This window comes from Oenanthe melanoleuca, chromosome 3, assembly GCF_029582105.1.
Source record: "Oenanthe melanoleuca isolate GR-GAL-2019-014 chromosome 3, OMel1.0, whole genome shotgun sequence".
Taxonomy (NCBI): Eukaryota; Metazoa; Chordata; class Aves; order Passeriformes; family Muscicapidae; genus Oenanthe; species Oenanthe melanoleuca.
This window is the reverse complement of record NC_079336.1, coordinates 14,635,467-14,653,225: the sequence shown is the minus strand read 5'-3', so window position 1 is coordinate 14,653,225 and position 17,759 is coordinate 14,635,467. Positions and strand designations below refer to the sequence as shown.

The 17,759-nt window shown below is 37.6% G+C and overlaps 1 protein-coding gene across 1 annotated transcript in view; it reads right to left on the bottom strand.

Annotated features, from left to right (window-relative positions):
- The window catches only part of MBOAT2 (membrane bound O-acyltransferase domain containing 2), a 91,960-nt gene that overhangs the window by 27,418 nt on the left and 46,783 nt on the right, over positions 1 to 17,759 (bottom strand). The window contains exons 4-5 of the mRNA XM_056488190.1: positions 7,158 to 7,253; positions 3,200 to 3,255 (exon numbers count right to left, since the gene is read on the bottom strand). Coding sequence (XP_056344165.1) covers positions 3,200 to 3,255; positions 7,158 to 7,253 — 152 coding nt within the window. The remainder of the gene's footprint in view (positions 1 to 3,199; positions 3,256 to 7,157; positions 7,254 to 17,759) is intronic.

The following is a 17,759-nucleotide window of genomic DNA, read 5'->3' as shown; positions in this document are numbered from 1 at the left end:
TTTTAAGATTCAAAGACAGGCAGATAATAACAGTTTTAGTTGTTATTACCACACTGGCAGCAACAAAGGCAAATAGGTAAGAATGCCCACTGAGTAAAATTGAAAAAAACCTACAAAAAAAGCAAGAAAATTTACAAGTCTTAATATCTAGAGAGCCATAGAAGCAAAACACAGGCACAAAACTACATCTGAAGACTTAGAAGGGGAAGATAAAATATAATTCCTTTAACCACTAAGGACAAAATAATTTGCTAACTGCAACAATAATCACCATGCCATCACTATTATAAGAGAGAGCACATTAAAAAATAAATTCTAAAAAAATCAAGATGTACTTGGAGAAAGAGAGCATTAAAAGAAACTACCAAAAAAACTCCCAAAACAGCACTACACCATGATATAATTAACAGAAATATTAGAAAGCAATGGTTTTTATTTAACAGCTGCAAATTTTTTGTTCTCATACAAATTAAATTCCTTTTGCTCCCTTAACTCTGTTATTTGCCTGAAGTGTTGCATAAATAAATCTAAATCTTGCCATAAAAATTAATATGGATACCAGCAGTTTCCAAATTACATAAAAATATTTCTGTCTTTAGAACATACACGTGAGATGCCGGGATAATCAGCAAAATTACAAAGCAAACCTTAACACACTGACTACTCATTTTTGGTACTGCTCATTTGAGTAACAAGGAATTGCAAGGTAAGAACTATCAAAGACTGAAGTTCAAAATGTAAATCAGAATACATGAAAGGCATACTCCAAATCTCTTTGGGTGTTTCTGATCCATGTAAACTTCTGAAAAGTCTATTATACAGCAAACTTAAAGTTCAGAATCACAGTTGGAAGGGACCCACAAGGATCATCAAATCCAAATCAGATACAACTTGCATTTAATTTCCCTGCTTAAAAAAAAATCCCTCACAATAAGAGCACAAAGGTGTAACAATTATAGGGGTAGCTGTTATTTGTGCATAGCTTTCAACTTGGAATCAAGCATATCCATTTAGCTACACACACACTTGAATATGCAGCAAGAGTGAGTGGCCTTTGTGGCTACATTTAGTTCAGTCCAGGACCTTCAAGCGAAATCAGCTGAAGGCAACAAAGTGGCTGCCATGAAAAGATCAAGTCCAGAAGACTGGTCTTTACCAAAAATCAACCTAGCTACCACTGGAATCTTGATGTTTACCAGGAACTTCCAACACACCAACACTTTTTATCAGTTGTTTATTTTCATTACACTCCTTGAATGTACTGGTAAAAAATGAGGGAAGAAAATAAAGTAATTGATGATTAATATAGCCCAACTGATGTGACTAGAGGCTCAGAGTGCCATTAATCACTTAGAATGATTTCCAACATCATCTGCTCTCCTGTCACTATATCTCTATGTAATTTCAAGTAGAAGCATGGACCCTTGTAGAGCAAACAAAAGTCCACTGACAGCAGGGCTTGTTTTCATTAATTTTTCATGAAGGATCTCTTTTAGGTTGTCTAAGGTTAAAAAACTTTGCTTTAATGCAATCTTAGTCTCCCATGTACATCTTTTCTTATCTCATGACACCAGACTATCAGTTGCTCCTGAATTCACATTGGTCATATCAACTTTTTGAAAGTCATGATCACACCACAACTGTGACCATCCAACTCAAGGTATAGACTAAACTGCAGACACAACCAGAGAGAATTTTTTCCAATATACTGTTAGCTATTCCTCAAGGGCTGACTAACAATTTAGAGGTCAATGAGGAACAAAATTTCAAGATGTACACTATTATTCAGTGCTATCTATAAAGAAATCCAGAAGAAAATATAAATAATCTGAATTAATTTAAGTGGGAAAAAAATCTAGTCTAGCTGGTGATGAAAGTTAAGAATAGACCTAAGTGAAACATTTGTCTCAAGATTGCCAGGAACATTCACATGCTTGTTCCATACCACCATTTCACTATTTGGGCATGATGTCAGCAAATTCAGAATAGCTCTTTCCCCTAGCATAATAATAGTAAGAGGAAGCATTCATACTTGATACCAGAACTATTACTTCCTCATAATAACCTGTTTCCACTAACTTGTGTACTCTGTACTTCAGTTGATTATAGCTTGCAAGATAACTACTTCTGAATATATTTTCTCTGGAAGTGAAACATCAATGTCTTTGACCAACTAGATATGCCTAGTATTATTTATTTTCATTCATACAAAAATACTTTTAAAAAGTCTTTCCCCAACTTCTAATATTCCTGAATGGTTTTGCCTACAGGCTTCTCTAGACAGTGCCACTTAACAAGAATTAAAAAAAACCAAAAGGAACACCAACAGCACTAAAGCTAGGATGCATATGAGACAAAAACACATTAAACTTCACACACAATGTTAATAAGCAGTATCAGAACAGGTGTCTTAATCCAAGTGTCTGGAGCTACATTCCCAAATCTTCAACTGACATCTGTAGCTCCAAGTGATTCAAGCTAATTGGATAGATTTATTAGATGACATTTTCAAACTTTAAAATGAAAATTACTCCTTTGAATTTCAAGGTATCTGAAAACCTAACTATCCTACCCATGAAAGCCAGCATTAGGATTCATTGTCACAACTAGGGCCCACTAATCTGACAGACACATCTGACAGGAGAAAAGACATAAACATAATTACATAATCTTCCTGTTCACAGCAATCTGTTAGCTGTGAGTGTAATTATGATACTAAACAAAATGTAACACATAAAGGTCTTATAAAAATCAGCATATATGGCACAAACTAAGAAAGTGCTCAAGAATTATCATTTTAAAACAGAAGAAGGTGCTCAACAATTGAAATTACATGTGCTTTTTCTATCCATCCATCAGCAACAGAGATGCCAGAATCAGGAAGTTTTTTAATTTAACTCTCACAGTCAATACTCCAGCCCAAAAGAATATCAGTGCTCTTTAGACACTGACTCCAGAAGTGTCACTGGTCTTCTGATAAGTTATATCTTCTGCACAGTATCAGCATTTTTAGAGCTTCTGTAGAGTCCAACCAACACTTCCCAGTACTTTCATTAAAACGCATCAATGAAACAATTGGGACCCAGTAATTTATTTGGCCTTGAAACACAAAACTGGTCAAAAGTAATTCACTGACTCATGATGAACTTTCCTTAAATTTATTTTGGATGGAAAATTAAACACAGTAAAGAAATCTTACCATCATGAATCTCAAATGCCAAACTAGTGATCTTCTGTGTAATTATCATCATTGGACTGTCACAAAAAAAAAAAAAAAAAAAAAAAAAGAAAGAAAGAATAATTTAGATACAAATTCAGGACTTTCTTTCACTTATAAATACCAGTGGAAGTTTATATTAGGAGTCCAAGTTAACTACTCTACATCTTCAATGCATGAACAAAGTGATTAGCTTTTTAGCTCAAACCATTGCAGAATTTTCAATGCAATGAGAAGAATTTAAGCTTTAAATGTAGTATTTCATATCACCTTTCTTTTATTGCTGCATTAGGTTTTACAAATACAGATGAAGTGTTTCACATGTATTTTCTACCAAAATAGTTTGGCGTTTTTTAGAGGAAGAAGAATAAAGGACAGAGCAATTATATTCATTGTAAGTTACAGCAGCAGTAAGCAAATGACAAGAAAACTACAGCAAAGTTGAATATTAAAATAAGCTATTTAGCTATGCAGACCACTTCCATGGTTTTTTCTAACACCTGATCCTATCTTTGATTTTCCCATCAAGAATTATTATTTGCTTCAAGTGAACATATCTGGAAAAACAAAAACCCAGCATAATTATGCTGACTCAGAGTTCACTTTGTTCTGAATTTAGTACACTTGAGTGAATCCTAAGCTGTCCAAGAAATATTCTGCCCTGGCTAGCCAAGTCAGTTTTGTACTGAGAAATTATACCATTCTCATAGTATCTAAGAGCTTTTGTCTGATGTGAATCTCAACATTATAAACCCCCTCACTGGGTAGGAAAGCAATAGGGAATGCATGAAGAAAACTACTAGAACTAAGAAATTTAATTTTGAGATCAGATCTCAAAAAACACATTGGAGTTGAATTGACCTAGACATACCTGAGCTGGAGATAGTAAAATCCAAACCAAAACCCACCACTACCAACAAAACAACAAAGAAACCCCAATAAACATAAAACCCCTCACAATAAAATAATCATTCTGTACAATGGGCACTTAGTTTTGTTCATGTCTTGTGTGAACTTGGCATTTTTGTAACACATTAAGTTGGCACAGAAACACAAATCCAAAAGCCATCAAGTCCTCCTTCATTAACAGGGCTACACCAGTATTTTGCTGTATAGTTCAGTCCATCAAACTGATTTTTTTTTTTTTTTTTTTGGTAATGGTTAAAATGGTTTCACAGCACACAATTATTTCCAGTCCTCAAAATGCAATCAGGGGAAAAATTTTCTGTGGTACTACCAATGCCCCAAAATCCTGATAACAAGACTAGAGTGACATAGAAGGGTCATAAAGAAGACTAAACAGATAGTCTGGTAAATCCCTCATACCTTTTTCTAGCATTTAATCTGTAGGCCTGTCTGGTGCTGGCAGAAATCCCCAACTGACTCTAAGCATAACAGGTTTTCCTTCTGTAAGCAGACATGTGACAGCATGGCTCCTGCCTGGTGGAAGGATGGAGTCCAGGAGGAACTCAGTCAGCCCTTACATTAATTCCACCTGATAAATCTGTCATTGCTATCATAGCAGACCCTGGTACTCTAATTTTTTTTTTCTCCTGAAGCAGCTATTCCAGTATCATCAAATATTTGGCTGAGGAGCAAAAATCTAGAGACTAAAAGAGGAAGAGTCCTTCCTGGCACAGTGAGGCTGTGAAGCAGGATTTTAACAATCCCTTTTAGGTGCTGGCAGAAAGGCAAAGGAGGCAGCTGGGATCTGTTAATACTGCAGCCAGGACCACACAGCTCTGCACAAGCAATTGCATCTCCAGTCCAGCATGAGATGTCCCCAGCTTTCTTCACTCTCAGTGCACTGAGACCTTAAAATTTTGAGCAGATTTTCTCAGCTGGGGCACCTCACACAGGCACTGCATACTAGGAGAAATATCTAGGTAAACACATTTAATGCTCTTTTGGGGCTAGCCACTATATGAATCCATGCCAACATCTTTTAGAAGAACTTGCTGATGATGGAGTTCAATAGCTGGTTAGGAAACTTTAGAGGGTTTTTTTTTTTTTTTTTGACCCTACTCTTTTCCCAGAATCAGAGAAAGTTTTCTTTCTCTGCCTGTTTTGAAAGTAATTTCTGTCTCATCTCATGGGAGCATATGCAGTGTATGTCAGAGATTTAATGTGATACGCACACATCAAGCTCTCAAATTGGTGCATGAAAGGGTGGTTTAAATCTGCCATCTCAAACATACAATCCAAGAGTTAGACCTAGGCTTCAGAGGAGCTCTGTCCAGAGCACACAACTCATAAATCATGGAATAGTTTGGGTTGGAATGGACCTTGAAGACCATCTACCTCCATCATCCCTGTCCTGGGCAGAGATACCTTCAATTAGATCAGGTTGCTCCATCCAAACTGGCTTTGAACATCTCCAGAGATGGGATGTGGGAATCTTTGGACATGTTTAGACCTGTAGAAATCTGAGCTACCACCAAACCAAAGCCACATCTGAAAGCAGTATGGTCACATTCGAGCAATAGTGTGCTCAAGCTCTACTAATTGTTTTGAGAATGAGAAAAACAAAGTGCAATTACACTGTTTCCACAGTCAGCTCAGAGCTTTGATCACTGCCAAGGTTGTACACTTTGACCCCACAGTGAACTGGAAGGGACAGCATCTGAATTATGGTTTCATTAGTAATGGTGAAATTAAATTCAACATCAGTAAATCTAGTGTCTTTAGGCATATGACTGTGTTGCAAGCTCTCATTATAGCCAGTGGAGATGTAGTCCACAGAGTCAAGGCCATCTGAAAAGTGACCCAGTTCACACTCAGGTAGATACTTAGTAGTGGGTCAGCTGAAATGCCTGCAGGCTCTACTGTCCACATCAATCACATCTCTGCTGACAAATTGGAACTTGGATCTCTGGCTTGAAGGCAGACACTTGGATGTAAAGCAAATGTAGAAAGATGTTTCAGAAGGTAAGATAAAGATGCCACAAAAGATGAACTCAACCATAAGAGCTTTTGGCTTCAGCCTACAAGTTAATTTTCTGGACTGCATGCCTGTTACCAATAAAGACTAAGAAGTAACAAGGCAAACAAGTAAATTCTACCATAGGTTATGCTAAACTACAAAGATCACTGCCACGCACTGTATCCCTGGAAAGTATTTAATTCATTATTTTAAGCAGACTAGCAAATACTCTTCATCTCTTCCCCCCCACCCCCCAATATACAAATTAAAGCAAAAAGCACAACCACAGTAGCAAAACTTGTTTGTAAGAAATGCTGTGCTTCACTTCTCTGTGTCTGCAGCAGAGAAGAATTACCAACATAGTATATTTTCATTTTGCCCATTTAATTCTGTTTTGCTCCCATACAGTTCAAGTCAAATATAGGTACAAGTTCATGATATAAAATGAGGGCACACAGTGACTAAACTTTCTGTTTCCAAGGTCTCCGTGACTACTTCAACATCCAGGTGCCTGTCTCCTTAGCTTTCTCCTTCTGGAACATCTAACATAAAATGAAAAAAGAAAGAAGCTAAAAGCTAAATTCCATAAAATGTTCAGATTTTCCTCAACAAGTGGTATCAGACTGTGCCAGGCAAGCAAGTACACCAGACACAACTCAAGGTTCATCATGCTGTCAAGGATGGTAGCAGACACTTTAATGGAAAAATCAAAGAAAAAATTCCCATAGTCACCAAATCTTTTATGCCATTCAGAAAGGAACAAAGGACAACAGGTAACACATTGTTTGTTTTAACAAGAACTGTTCATAACAATTCTCAGTTTGTATGATAAAAGCATAGTTACTTATATATTTGCATGTGTGCCAATATGCACATACATGCTCAGCTTTCTCCCAAAGTTTTAAAGATTGACACAACTGATTTTGGGGGTGAAAGTGACCAATAAAGAATCCCCTACAACAACAGATACAGTATCATTTAGGAGGAAAGAGATAGAAAGATTGTTTTTCTCCTTACCCAGAAAAATCAGCAGAATACTGTCCATAATCAAAGATATAGACCCTAGTAATTTGGCACACCGTGAGGTATCCTAAAGCGAAAACAAAGCAATACCTGAAAGGAAAATGGAGAAAAGAATTTCAATTAAAAATCATAAACATTTATCCACTGAATAAAGTACCTTTTCAATAGAGTTTAGTCTCCAATTATTTCTACAAAATATTACATAATAGGAAACTGTAATTACACTTTTATTCTGCCTGCGGTTTTTTTGGTAATGTTTATTCTATGCAAGCACATACTTTATTATTTTAAAGTGTGCAGTATAACAATATAAATTTTATTGTCAGTAGGCAAAACACTTATTCACACAAATAAGGCCTAGAATTTATAATTGTAAGCCCCACTGTAAAAACTGGAAGTCCTATAAAGAGAAAATTAATCTGTTAAGGGTTTTTGTTAGTTTGTTTTTTGTTTTGTTTTTTGTAGTTCAGAGTTCATTTTTGTCTGTATGAGCACAGAAGTTTGGAAAATGATATATCAAATAATTTCCATTGCATGTACTGCTATGCATTCAAAATTCACTAACACAAATCATATTGCTGCTGTTTTCAAAGGAACTGGAAAAGACAAGTAATTTTCAAATACACAGGTTAAAACACAAGTGAAAAAGGAACAGGACACATTTGTCTTCTGTTAAGTTGATCCTGAGCAAAGGTAAGAAAACACACATATACAAACCACCTTATGGAAGCGTTATATGCTTGATAAAATTAGTTTTACATACTATTTACATACCATTTTCTCAACAAAACACTAATGAGATTTGCCAGTACACCTCACAAAATCTGCCAGATATTCTTTGAAGTCCAAAAGGACAATGAATGCCAGCAGAAACTTAACTAATCCTTTAGGACTTTAATGTATGAACTATACAGTCTTTATTTCACTTTTACAAGACTGATGAGCAATCCCTACAGTGGACTGTATAATGCATCCAAAATCCAGTTAGAATGAAAATATTCACTTGACAAACTGAAAATCACAGCCAGGTCCTGGAACTGGTGAGGGACACTGCAAGAAAACCTTGGAACATGACTTTCTTTTACAGATACATATTTTGCAAGGACTTGTTAAAACAGGAAAGTCTAAGGTCTTTGAAATTATTCTTCAATCTGACACTCGCTACATAGAACAGCTGCAGTTTAATCTTTACTGAAAAATGTGCTATATATAAACCATTTAGTATTTTAAAGCATCCAACTTTGTAATTACAGATTACCTTATATACCATTAAATTACATGTTTTGGTGTTGCAATACAGGATGTGACCAGAAATGTGTATTTTATCACATCTGTTGAAGCCGGGTGGGGCAGTGACCCTTATCTCCATGGCACATATTATCTCTTAAGGGGCCACCTTTAAAACCAGGTGGGGCAGTTTTTTCCACAACCCATCCTCCCTCCAGAAGATATCATCTGTTGCTGGCCCATTCAGTCCCACTGTATGACTGATAAAATTCCATCATCCCACTGGGAGATGCTCCAGCCAGGGGGAAGAGCCAAGCCTTTCCTACCTAGATAAAAACTGAGATTTTGGACAAGATACAAGCAAGATACCTTCTTTCCACTGGATTCCAGAGGAAAGCTAGACCTTTCCACATCATCACTGGACCTTCAGAGGAAAACTGCACCTTCTACAGGAGCACTGCTCCAGCTGAACCACATCTGCCACTGCAGGAGGATGCAGCCACCATTTAATGGGACTGCTACCAACATCCTGACTGACAGGGTGTCAGGCTGTAGTCAGACTCTGTCAGTGTTTTGGGATTGTTTTTTAATCTTCCTAGTAAAGAACTGTTATTCCAAATTCCCATATCTTTGCCTGAGAGCCCCTTAATTTCAAAATCATAATAATTTGGAGGGAGGGGGTTTAAATTGTCCATTTCAAAGGGAAACTCCTGCCTCTATTGACAGACACCAGTCCTTCAAACCAGGACATGGGGAAAAAATAATTTTAGAGGGTCTGTTTTAGCAGTAGTTTATTTTCTGTTTTCAGAAACATTCATAATCCAGAAACAGTATTATACTGGGTGACTAACTGGTGCAAAAGTGCTTGTAGCAAGAATACGCTGGCACAGGTTGCCCAGATAGGTGACAGATGCCTAATTCCTGGAAACATTCAAGCTCAGGTTGAATAGGGTTCTGATCTAGTTGAAGATGTTCCTGCTCATTGCAGGGTGGACTAGATATCCTTTAAAATTCAATCCAAACTAATCCACAATTCTATGAAATAAACTTGAGTCATCATAACCAACATGGTAGGGGTTTCTCACAACATTCAATTAATATCCACATTGAAGTTAAAGTGCAGAAATGGAAGAAAGAAAAACAAACACCTTAACCTTCTTTATTAGACTTCAGGCTAAAACAAAAGCTGTCTTCTGACAGAGTAGTGAAATTGGCTTCTGTGTTGCCCGCACCAAACACAACTATGAATCTTAACTATCTTCCAGCTATGTCAGCCACAGCTCCAAGTTACACACAGACTGGAAGACTGTAAATTTTTAATTATTGAGTAGAACATAGCAACTTGCAACCCATACAATGCATGGGTTCAACTTCCAACTGCATCTCTGCACATTAGTCATGCCACATCATATCCCTTGTTGATGAGAAACATCATTGCAACAGGCAAAGTGCAGCAAAGTGCAGTTTCTTCCCCTAAAGAAACTTAAAAGGTTTATGACAACTTGCATCATTCCTGTAGTTTCTTCTGAAGGTTTGCAGTGCAACTTGCTGATCATCCTACCTCCCATATATATCCACCTTTACTTAAAAAAAAAATCAAATAAGGTCTGAAAATGTTTTGAGAACTTTTTGAAGTACTCCTATAACATGTTTCTTACTCTCTTCAGTGATTCATTCACCAAAGCTTCCCTTCAATCAGAAAATTTAGTTAAGTTTTGCAGAGCTCAACCACATCAAGTTTTACCCAACTACAAAGCTAATTACAGGCTGCACACAAATGCAACAGCTTCACCCAAGGCTAAAGTTTCTCCAACAGTAGAAAATCAATTGGTCTTAACAGTCAATGTTACTCTATACTTGCTTCTCACTGTATTGTGTTCTTGTGAGCAGAAAGACAGAAGTATTTCGCACTGAACATGAACAGATACAAGTAAGTCACAACACTGTTATTATTACAAGTAACTTTTACACAAACTGACCAGCAATGAACACTGTATTATGTAACAGAAAGACACAAAACCATTCATTTAAAATATGTCTGAGACTAATTCCCAGGATCTTTGTCAAAACAACCTTACTTTATCTATCAACAGATGTAACAAATTCAGACATATCTGGGAGACACTGTAGCACGTACCAGAAAGAAGAACACAGCGATACATTTAACTCCTGATTAAAAGTTAAAAAAGAAAAAAAGGAAATTAAGCAAACAATGCCAGATAGCCTACTATATAGGCTTTTCTTATACAGGTATTCCATATAATATTTCAATTCCTTACAATTTTGAACTTCTCAGAACACTAAAAACATTATGTAATACATTCTACCCATAAAATTTTATCTTTCCTTTAAAAAAAAAAAAAACACATCAAGTAAACTACTCAATGTTTTTTTAAAGTATATTCTAACATATTATAAATGAAGTACCTTTAACTATACACATAAATATTACAATGTATAGAAAATACTAAGTAAGCAGCCTCTCCATGTACTTTCTTACAGAAGGTGTTCATCAAGAGAATATCCATTTAATTCTATTTTTTTTAAAAAGGCAAATTAATCTCTTATTAGCAAATAATATACATTGCCCTATTCAGTATTTTTTAATACAGTCATTTTTTGACAAATAACATTAAGCAACACGCATATCAGGAATTTTTACCTGCACGTATACATGTAAAACCAAAAAGCATCATTCTATCTACATGTGTGTATGCACACACACAGAGATATACAGGGTTTGGTTCCTTCCCATTACATGAACTTTCTTCTAGTCTGCAAACACCCTGATGGAATTTGATATACATTTCCTATTACACTTTCTACTGCTAAAATTATGTAGAATGACTCATGAAACACCATGTCTGCTAATGCAGAAAACTTCAGTCTCATCCCTGTATCACTCTTTTTTATTGTCCTCACAAGTTTAGTACAGCCAACACAATATTCACACCAGTATTGCTCACTTCAGTGCAAATTGGTTGGATTTTGTTTGAACAGCTGATTTTTATTTCCTACAGGCAAAGCATTTTTCCCCAGTGTCACCTTACAAATTCACTCCACTGACACAGCGTCATGGTTTAACTCCAGCTGGCAGCCACTCCCTCACTGCTTCCACCACTCATGGGGAAAGGGAGAAATGGAAATAAGAGGTGAACCTCCTATCATAATAATAAATATACTAATACTAATAATAATAACTGAAATTACAAGGAGAGGTTCTTGTAATAGAACAAGTAATAGAACCCAAGAGAAAAGTGATGCACAATACAATTGCTCACCATGGAGCAGATCAGTCTCCTTCCAGGTAATTCCCCCCAGTTCATACACTGACCATGACATGCAATGGTATGGAGTATCTCTTTGGCCAGCTCAGGTCAGCTGTCCTGGCCCTGCTTCCTCACAGCTGCTTGTGCACCTCCTCACTGCAGAGCATGGGAAACTGACGTGCATCTGGCTTACAGTAAGCATTACCTAGCCACAACCAAATTTTCAGTGTGTTATCAACATTATTTTCATACTAAATCCCAAGAACAGCAATGCACCAGCTACTAGGAAGAAAATAAACCCTGTCCCAGTGAAAAGCAGGACATACAGCAGCCATCCTGCCCAGCACATCATGTATAACTGGAGGACATAAAGGCTCAAAATCTCCACCTCTCCCAGGATCAAGAACTCTGTGTTCCCCACTGCAGGAGCTCAAACACAGACACCCAGGAATGTAGATGAGCAGAACAAGCACAGAAGCTGCTTCCCAGTGTTCTCCTGCACTCAAAAACAACCAGCACTTTATAGACACAGATCCAAAACACATTATCCACGTGCTCAATAACCCTGAGTATACTACATCTCTATCAACTTCTGGCTCCAAAGCATATCTTTATCTCTACCACCCTCTGTTGCTCCAAATACACTTGAGAAAAAGCTGTTAATTTCGATGTCTTCAGCACAACTATACACAAATTTAATAGAACTGAATGAGCCAGCAGAACCTACTTATATAACACTGCCACATATTACATATGTGGATTAAAAGCAGAACCCCCATCTTTTACCTGTGTTCCTCAGAAATTTTGGGTAGCTAGTCAAGAAAGAACATCTACAGGTTAATTCTAAAGCTTTGCATCTGCTGATGAGCAAGTTGAGCAGCACACAGATCCAGGCTAATAATGAGCCAATGTATGTTATGGTTTTGCACAGCAAGGGGTGGGAGCTGCATTTTTATTTTACAATTCTGGGGAACTCAGCATCTTAGTTATAAAATGTATGTTCCTACTGTACCTCTCTCTGTTTGGACAAAATGCAGCAAAAATAGAACTGTGACCTTGACAAAGGCAGGCTTTGAGAGATGTCATAACAGCTTCTGTTATTTTAGGCTCTTCTCATGCAGTAGAAGGACAACAGCACAATATGCTATTTTGCTGGAAGAAAGTTAAATAAACCAATCAACACAGGGTGCTTTTTTACCAGTTAGCTGGCACATACTACAGATTTAGCCTTGAAATAAAAGGTTCCATGTTCATTCAAGATCTACTTCTTCCACTATGTTAGGAAAAAATACTTTTTTTTTCTTTAAATGTGTAATTATTCTGTTTCAAAAGGCAGACCCAGACACCATATAACATTATACTGCATTGATTTTCAGAAAAGGTGACAGAATAGCCTCTGAGTTTTTCCAAGCCCTCTACTGAAAGCTGTTGCCTGGGTTTGTTTGTTTTTCTACAGATTGTGCCAAATTTATAAAAAAATAAGAAAACCTAAAAAAAATTAAACTCTTGCCTCTAGGGTCAGACTTGAACTCTTATTAAAACCCAGCTATATTAATTTTCTTAATTTTAATTATCATAATCTGTTCACACAGAGAAAGTCAACTCTGTGCAGTTAGAACATACAATATCTGATTACAAAACTTCAAAGGGAAAAATGTACATCAAAAAAGTCCAAAGTGTCAAAACTAAGCATCTAATTCTAATTCTAAACATCTAATTCAGCACAAGCCAAGAGAAATGCTGATTAGAATTAGCTTAGTTTTGACTATCTGAGAGCTGCAAGGTATGCTACTCTGCCCCAATCTGTTGGTTTTATACCAAAAAGTTGCTTATTTACACAATTTGTTTATGAATGCATTATTGACATACATAATTGGTATTTCTTAGGAAATGAATCAGTTTTATGATGTAAACAATAACAGCCTCAGAGTATGTATGCCTCTAAAATACAAGCAATATTAATCCTTGTGGCCACACAGAAGCCTCTGATTCACACACTAGTCTGTCCCTTCTGATTACTTCAAGTAGAGACTCAAAATGCATTGAAATTAAGAACAAATAAAAAGACAAAAGCAGACTGTCAATGAGCCCATTTCCAGAGAAGGAAACATTCATACCATCATGCTTTGGTGATAAGCAATCTGATTCCACCCACTTTCAATCCTCAGCTGAAGATTTTTGAGTTTGACAGCCATTTCAAAGCGAGTTTAACAAGTGGACAGAGTTCCCCAACATTTGGATGCAACAGCAGCCTGACACAACCACAGAGGCCAAGGCCCACGGGGGCTCTGCTCAGCCAGCAGAGAAAACTGTTCCACATATTCACGTGGTTTTCTTTCACTGCGTTGGGCTGGACAAAACCATATTCTGGGAGATGATGAATTCTGATGAAGGCAGGTTCTGGTTTACGGGAAGATGGAATTCAGATGTAACTTGCACATCTTGGTTTATGGGAAACTGGCATTCAGATGTATTTTTCCCGATGGCTCTGGTTATTTTAGTTGTGGGTGCTTGTCGGGCTCTCATCGTTTGGGTGTTCCCTGGACAGTCCCTGAAAGAGCCATCTCAGCCTCAGCTACATCTAATTGTTAATCTGGGCTGCCCTGCTTTTGCTGGATGTTACACTGATGTGATGAAGCAATCTGTGTCCTTTTCGTCTGTGGTCCTCTTTTTGGTTTCAGAGTTTTCTTTATTATTTTTATACAAACATTGCTTATTCTACATTACTGTACAACTTTGCACAAATTACATTATATCATATATCACAAACCTAACCTCCAAAGCTTCCAACATCCACAGCTGGGTATGTGAGGCCCAGGCCCTGCAGCCATGGTCCAGGGGGGCTCTGCTCGGCCAGCAGAGAAAACTGCTGGGACCACGCAGCCCCTGGGCTCCTGCACACACACACAAGGCTGGGGACTGAGGATTCATCAGCTCCACTGTCCCAGAACCATTTGCGGTGGCTTGCCTGCTTGTTTACTGCAGATCAGCTGCTGACATTATCATCTGACTAATGTATTTTGATGTTTTGCTACATAATGGCAACATTATGGCTGGGTAAAGTAAATCTTTACCGAGCTAAATTAAATGATCGTTCCAGTTATAGCTACAGGCCATATTCCAAATGCAACATTAATATATGACAAATGCAATACAGATATTCCTGTCAAAACCACTTGAAATCTTCCATATGCACCCTAATGTTACATTCTCTTGCTTTCCAACCACTCCCCCTGCTCCCTTCAATTCTGGAACATCTCAAGGACAAGGAGACCAACTTCAGACTCTCATAAATGAGAGAAACATCATCTAAAACAGAAGACAGGCAGGAGGAAGGATGCTTCCATATTTTCCCTGGAATGGAAGAAACATACTGTGTAATTCATTCTTTCTGTAAGACTCCAAACGGAGCACAGCACTAGGAAAGGTGAGAATTAAAAAAATTTATTTGATCCCCTATAAAACTCAAAGCTGAGAACTGAAGTTGACTATGTCCAAAATTTAATGTTAAACTGAGATGAGACAGGAAGGGTCACTTAAGTTCTCTCTCACTTGAAAAACCACATTGTGTCATATCAACCCCTATTTCTGCAATCACTTGAAAGTATAACAGTAAACAACACAGATAAGAGCACCAAGTCTGACCTTCGCATTTGAAAAAGTTGACAATAGTGCAGAACACTTAAAAACACAAAGAAAGCCTAACAGCTTCACAACACAAAATCTGTAAAGGCAGAACTCCAATGCTGGAATCTGCCTTACAAAGTCCTGATGAAGGAAGTAGAATCTTGAGATCTTCTGACAAAAATCAATACTCATAACTCAGAAAACAAATAGCTGACATGCTGGTGCTGTGAATGTTCATCTGTTCACTCATTTTTCTACATAATATTTGCCTAGCTACAGGACGCTTCAGCATCATAGCATGCATGCAAGTGATTTTATGCTCTTTCTTCTATGTGATACATAAGTAACTTTTCTGCAAACCAGAACTGTACCCAGTATCATTAATTTTGCAAACCAGCAAAAATCCACAGACCACAGTCAGAAAAGCATCTCCTATTAGGAGCCTGGCAGCAACACAACTTCTGAGAGTATTTTTAAGGTAATAAAATCATCATTGACAATAATGGGACTACTGCAAGTGCTATCTTAAAGGACAGGCCTAATAGTCATAATGGTTTAGAAACAGCAAACAAAAATTGCTAAGTACAAAATATTTTGCAATAATTCTATTTCAGTGGACCAGTAAGCTTTATACAAGAACTCACAGGTAGTTTAACAGGACAAGTTCTCTGATGGCAAAACAATAGCAAGGTCAATCATTAAACCTATCACTCCTGTTAACTCGGCACTTGGCAAGTATCATCTTGGATGAAGATAAGAGGGAGCTGTTGTTTCCATTCACCCACTCATCACCCTGCTCCAGCCACACACCCCCTTGTGCTCCATGCACATCCCCACGTTCTGTGGGGAAGGAACAGACTCCCAGCTGCTTCAGCCCTCCAACCTCTACTGCAGCCCCACATCTTTGCCTCGAGACACAACACCTGAGGCAGAGGACCAGTGTGGCTGCAACACTGCCAGGAGAGTGAGGAGAGGTTTGCTCAGTCATGAGGTGATGCCAGCTGGAATTTCTGTTCAGCCAGCCAGGAGACATTTTCTGCATGTGTTAAGGACGGCAGCAGCTGGGGAACATACGGGATATGATTTGCTGAGAAGGTGGTTGTGCAGCCAGAATCAGTATGCAGGGCAGCCAGCAGATTAATAAACAACCCAACTCCCTGCAAGCAGCAAGCAAAACAAAAGGCCAAAGGAATCAGATTCAGTTACAAAAAAGAATTTTAATGATTCCAAGACCAAAGGAAAGCCAGGAGTTTGTGCTAACAACCTAACACAGCTGCATTTCTTTTAAACTATTTTTCTAAACAAAATGCCCTTCAGAGGTATTTTATCAGAGGGGATGATAGTATTTATATTCCCCACCCTATTTCTTGCTTTGCCTCTAGGAAGGAATCAAACAATTCTTTGTTTTCAGCAGGATACTGAATCAACTGCAAGCACCACAGCTGGTCAGACCTGCACCAACACCACAGCCCTATACCTTGCTGAGCTATTTACAACATTTTGAAACCAGACACACGTCTCAAACAGCACAGTGGCTGCAATAAAACACTTCTGAAACAAATAAAACCATTCCTCAAAATACAATTTGCTTAAAACATAGCATAATTGAAATGCCTGATTTTCTCCAATGCTTAACATTCCTGTAACATGGCAAGACCTCTCCTGCCAGATGACTTATTTCATTTCTGTCCAATCCCCATCCCCCAGCTAAGTTAAAGCACCGCTACAATGTCCTATCTTCTGCATCCTTTAATCAATGCATGCCGATGTATATAACATTCACATGATGCATCAACGTCACCACTGTCACAGTATTTGTCATATGGTCCTGCAGAAACACACGCAGAGACCTAAATCAGCTGTTTCCTGCTGTCAGTCAGGAGAAAACCTGTGGGTAGCTCCATTTTCTCTGCTCAATGATGAAGCCTCACACAGGAATAGAGGATGGCAACTTCTATTTTTGTATAGATTCTTCTCCTGCATGTGAGAAACTCTAATAACTATTTCTGGGGAATTTGAGATCCTCCACAAAAAAGAATGATACACAATACACGAGGAACCCATTATGATAAAGCCTTGCATTTATTTTTGAACCTTTTTCATGCTTCCAGTTAGCAATCGAAAACAAAAAGAAACCCCAAAACAAAAAATCCCAATAAACAAATAAAAACCACACACACAAAAAAAAAAAAAAATCCACAGCAAAATAAATACCTACTCAATGACAGTCCAAGCCATGGCACAATCACTTAGGGAAGTGACCTACTTCAACCACAGGTAAACAATATTACATAAAGATGTATTTATGATCTTTAAATTAGAAAGTAACTACGTTGCCCAAATATGTATGCACATATTACGCATATTTGTATTTATAAAACACATACCTTTTAAATTCTTGATTTATTGAAATACTGTCTTGATCCTATTTCATGCATATTTCAATTTAGCAGCGCCTTTTTGGCCTAGCATA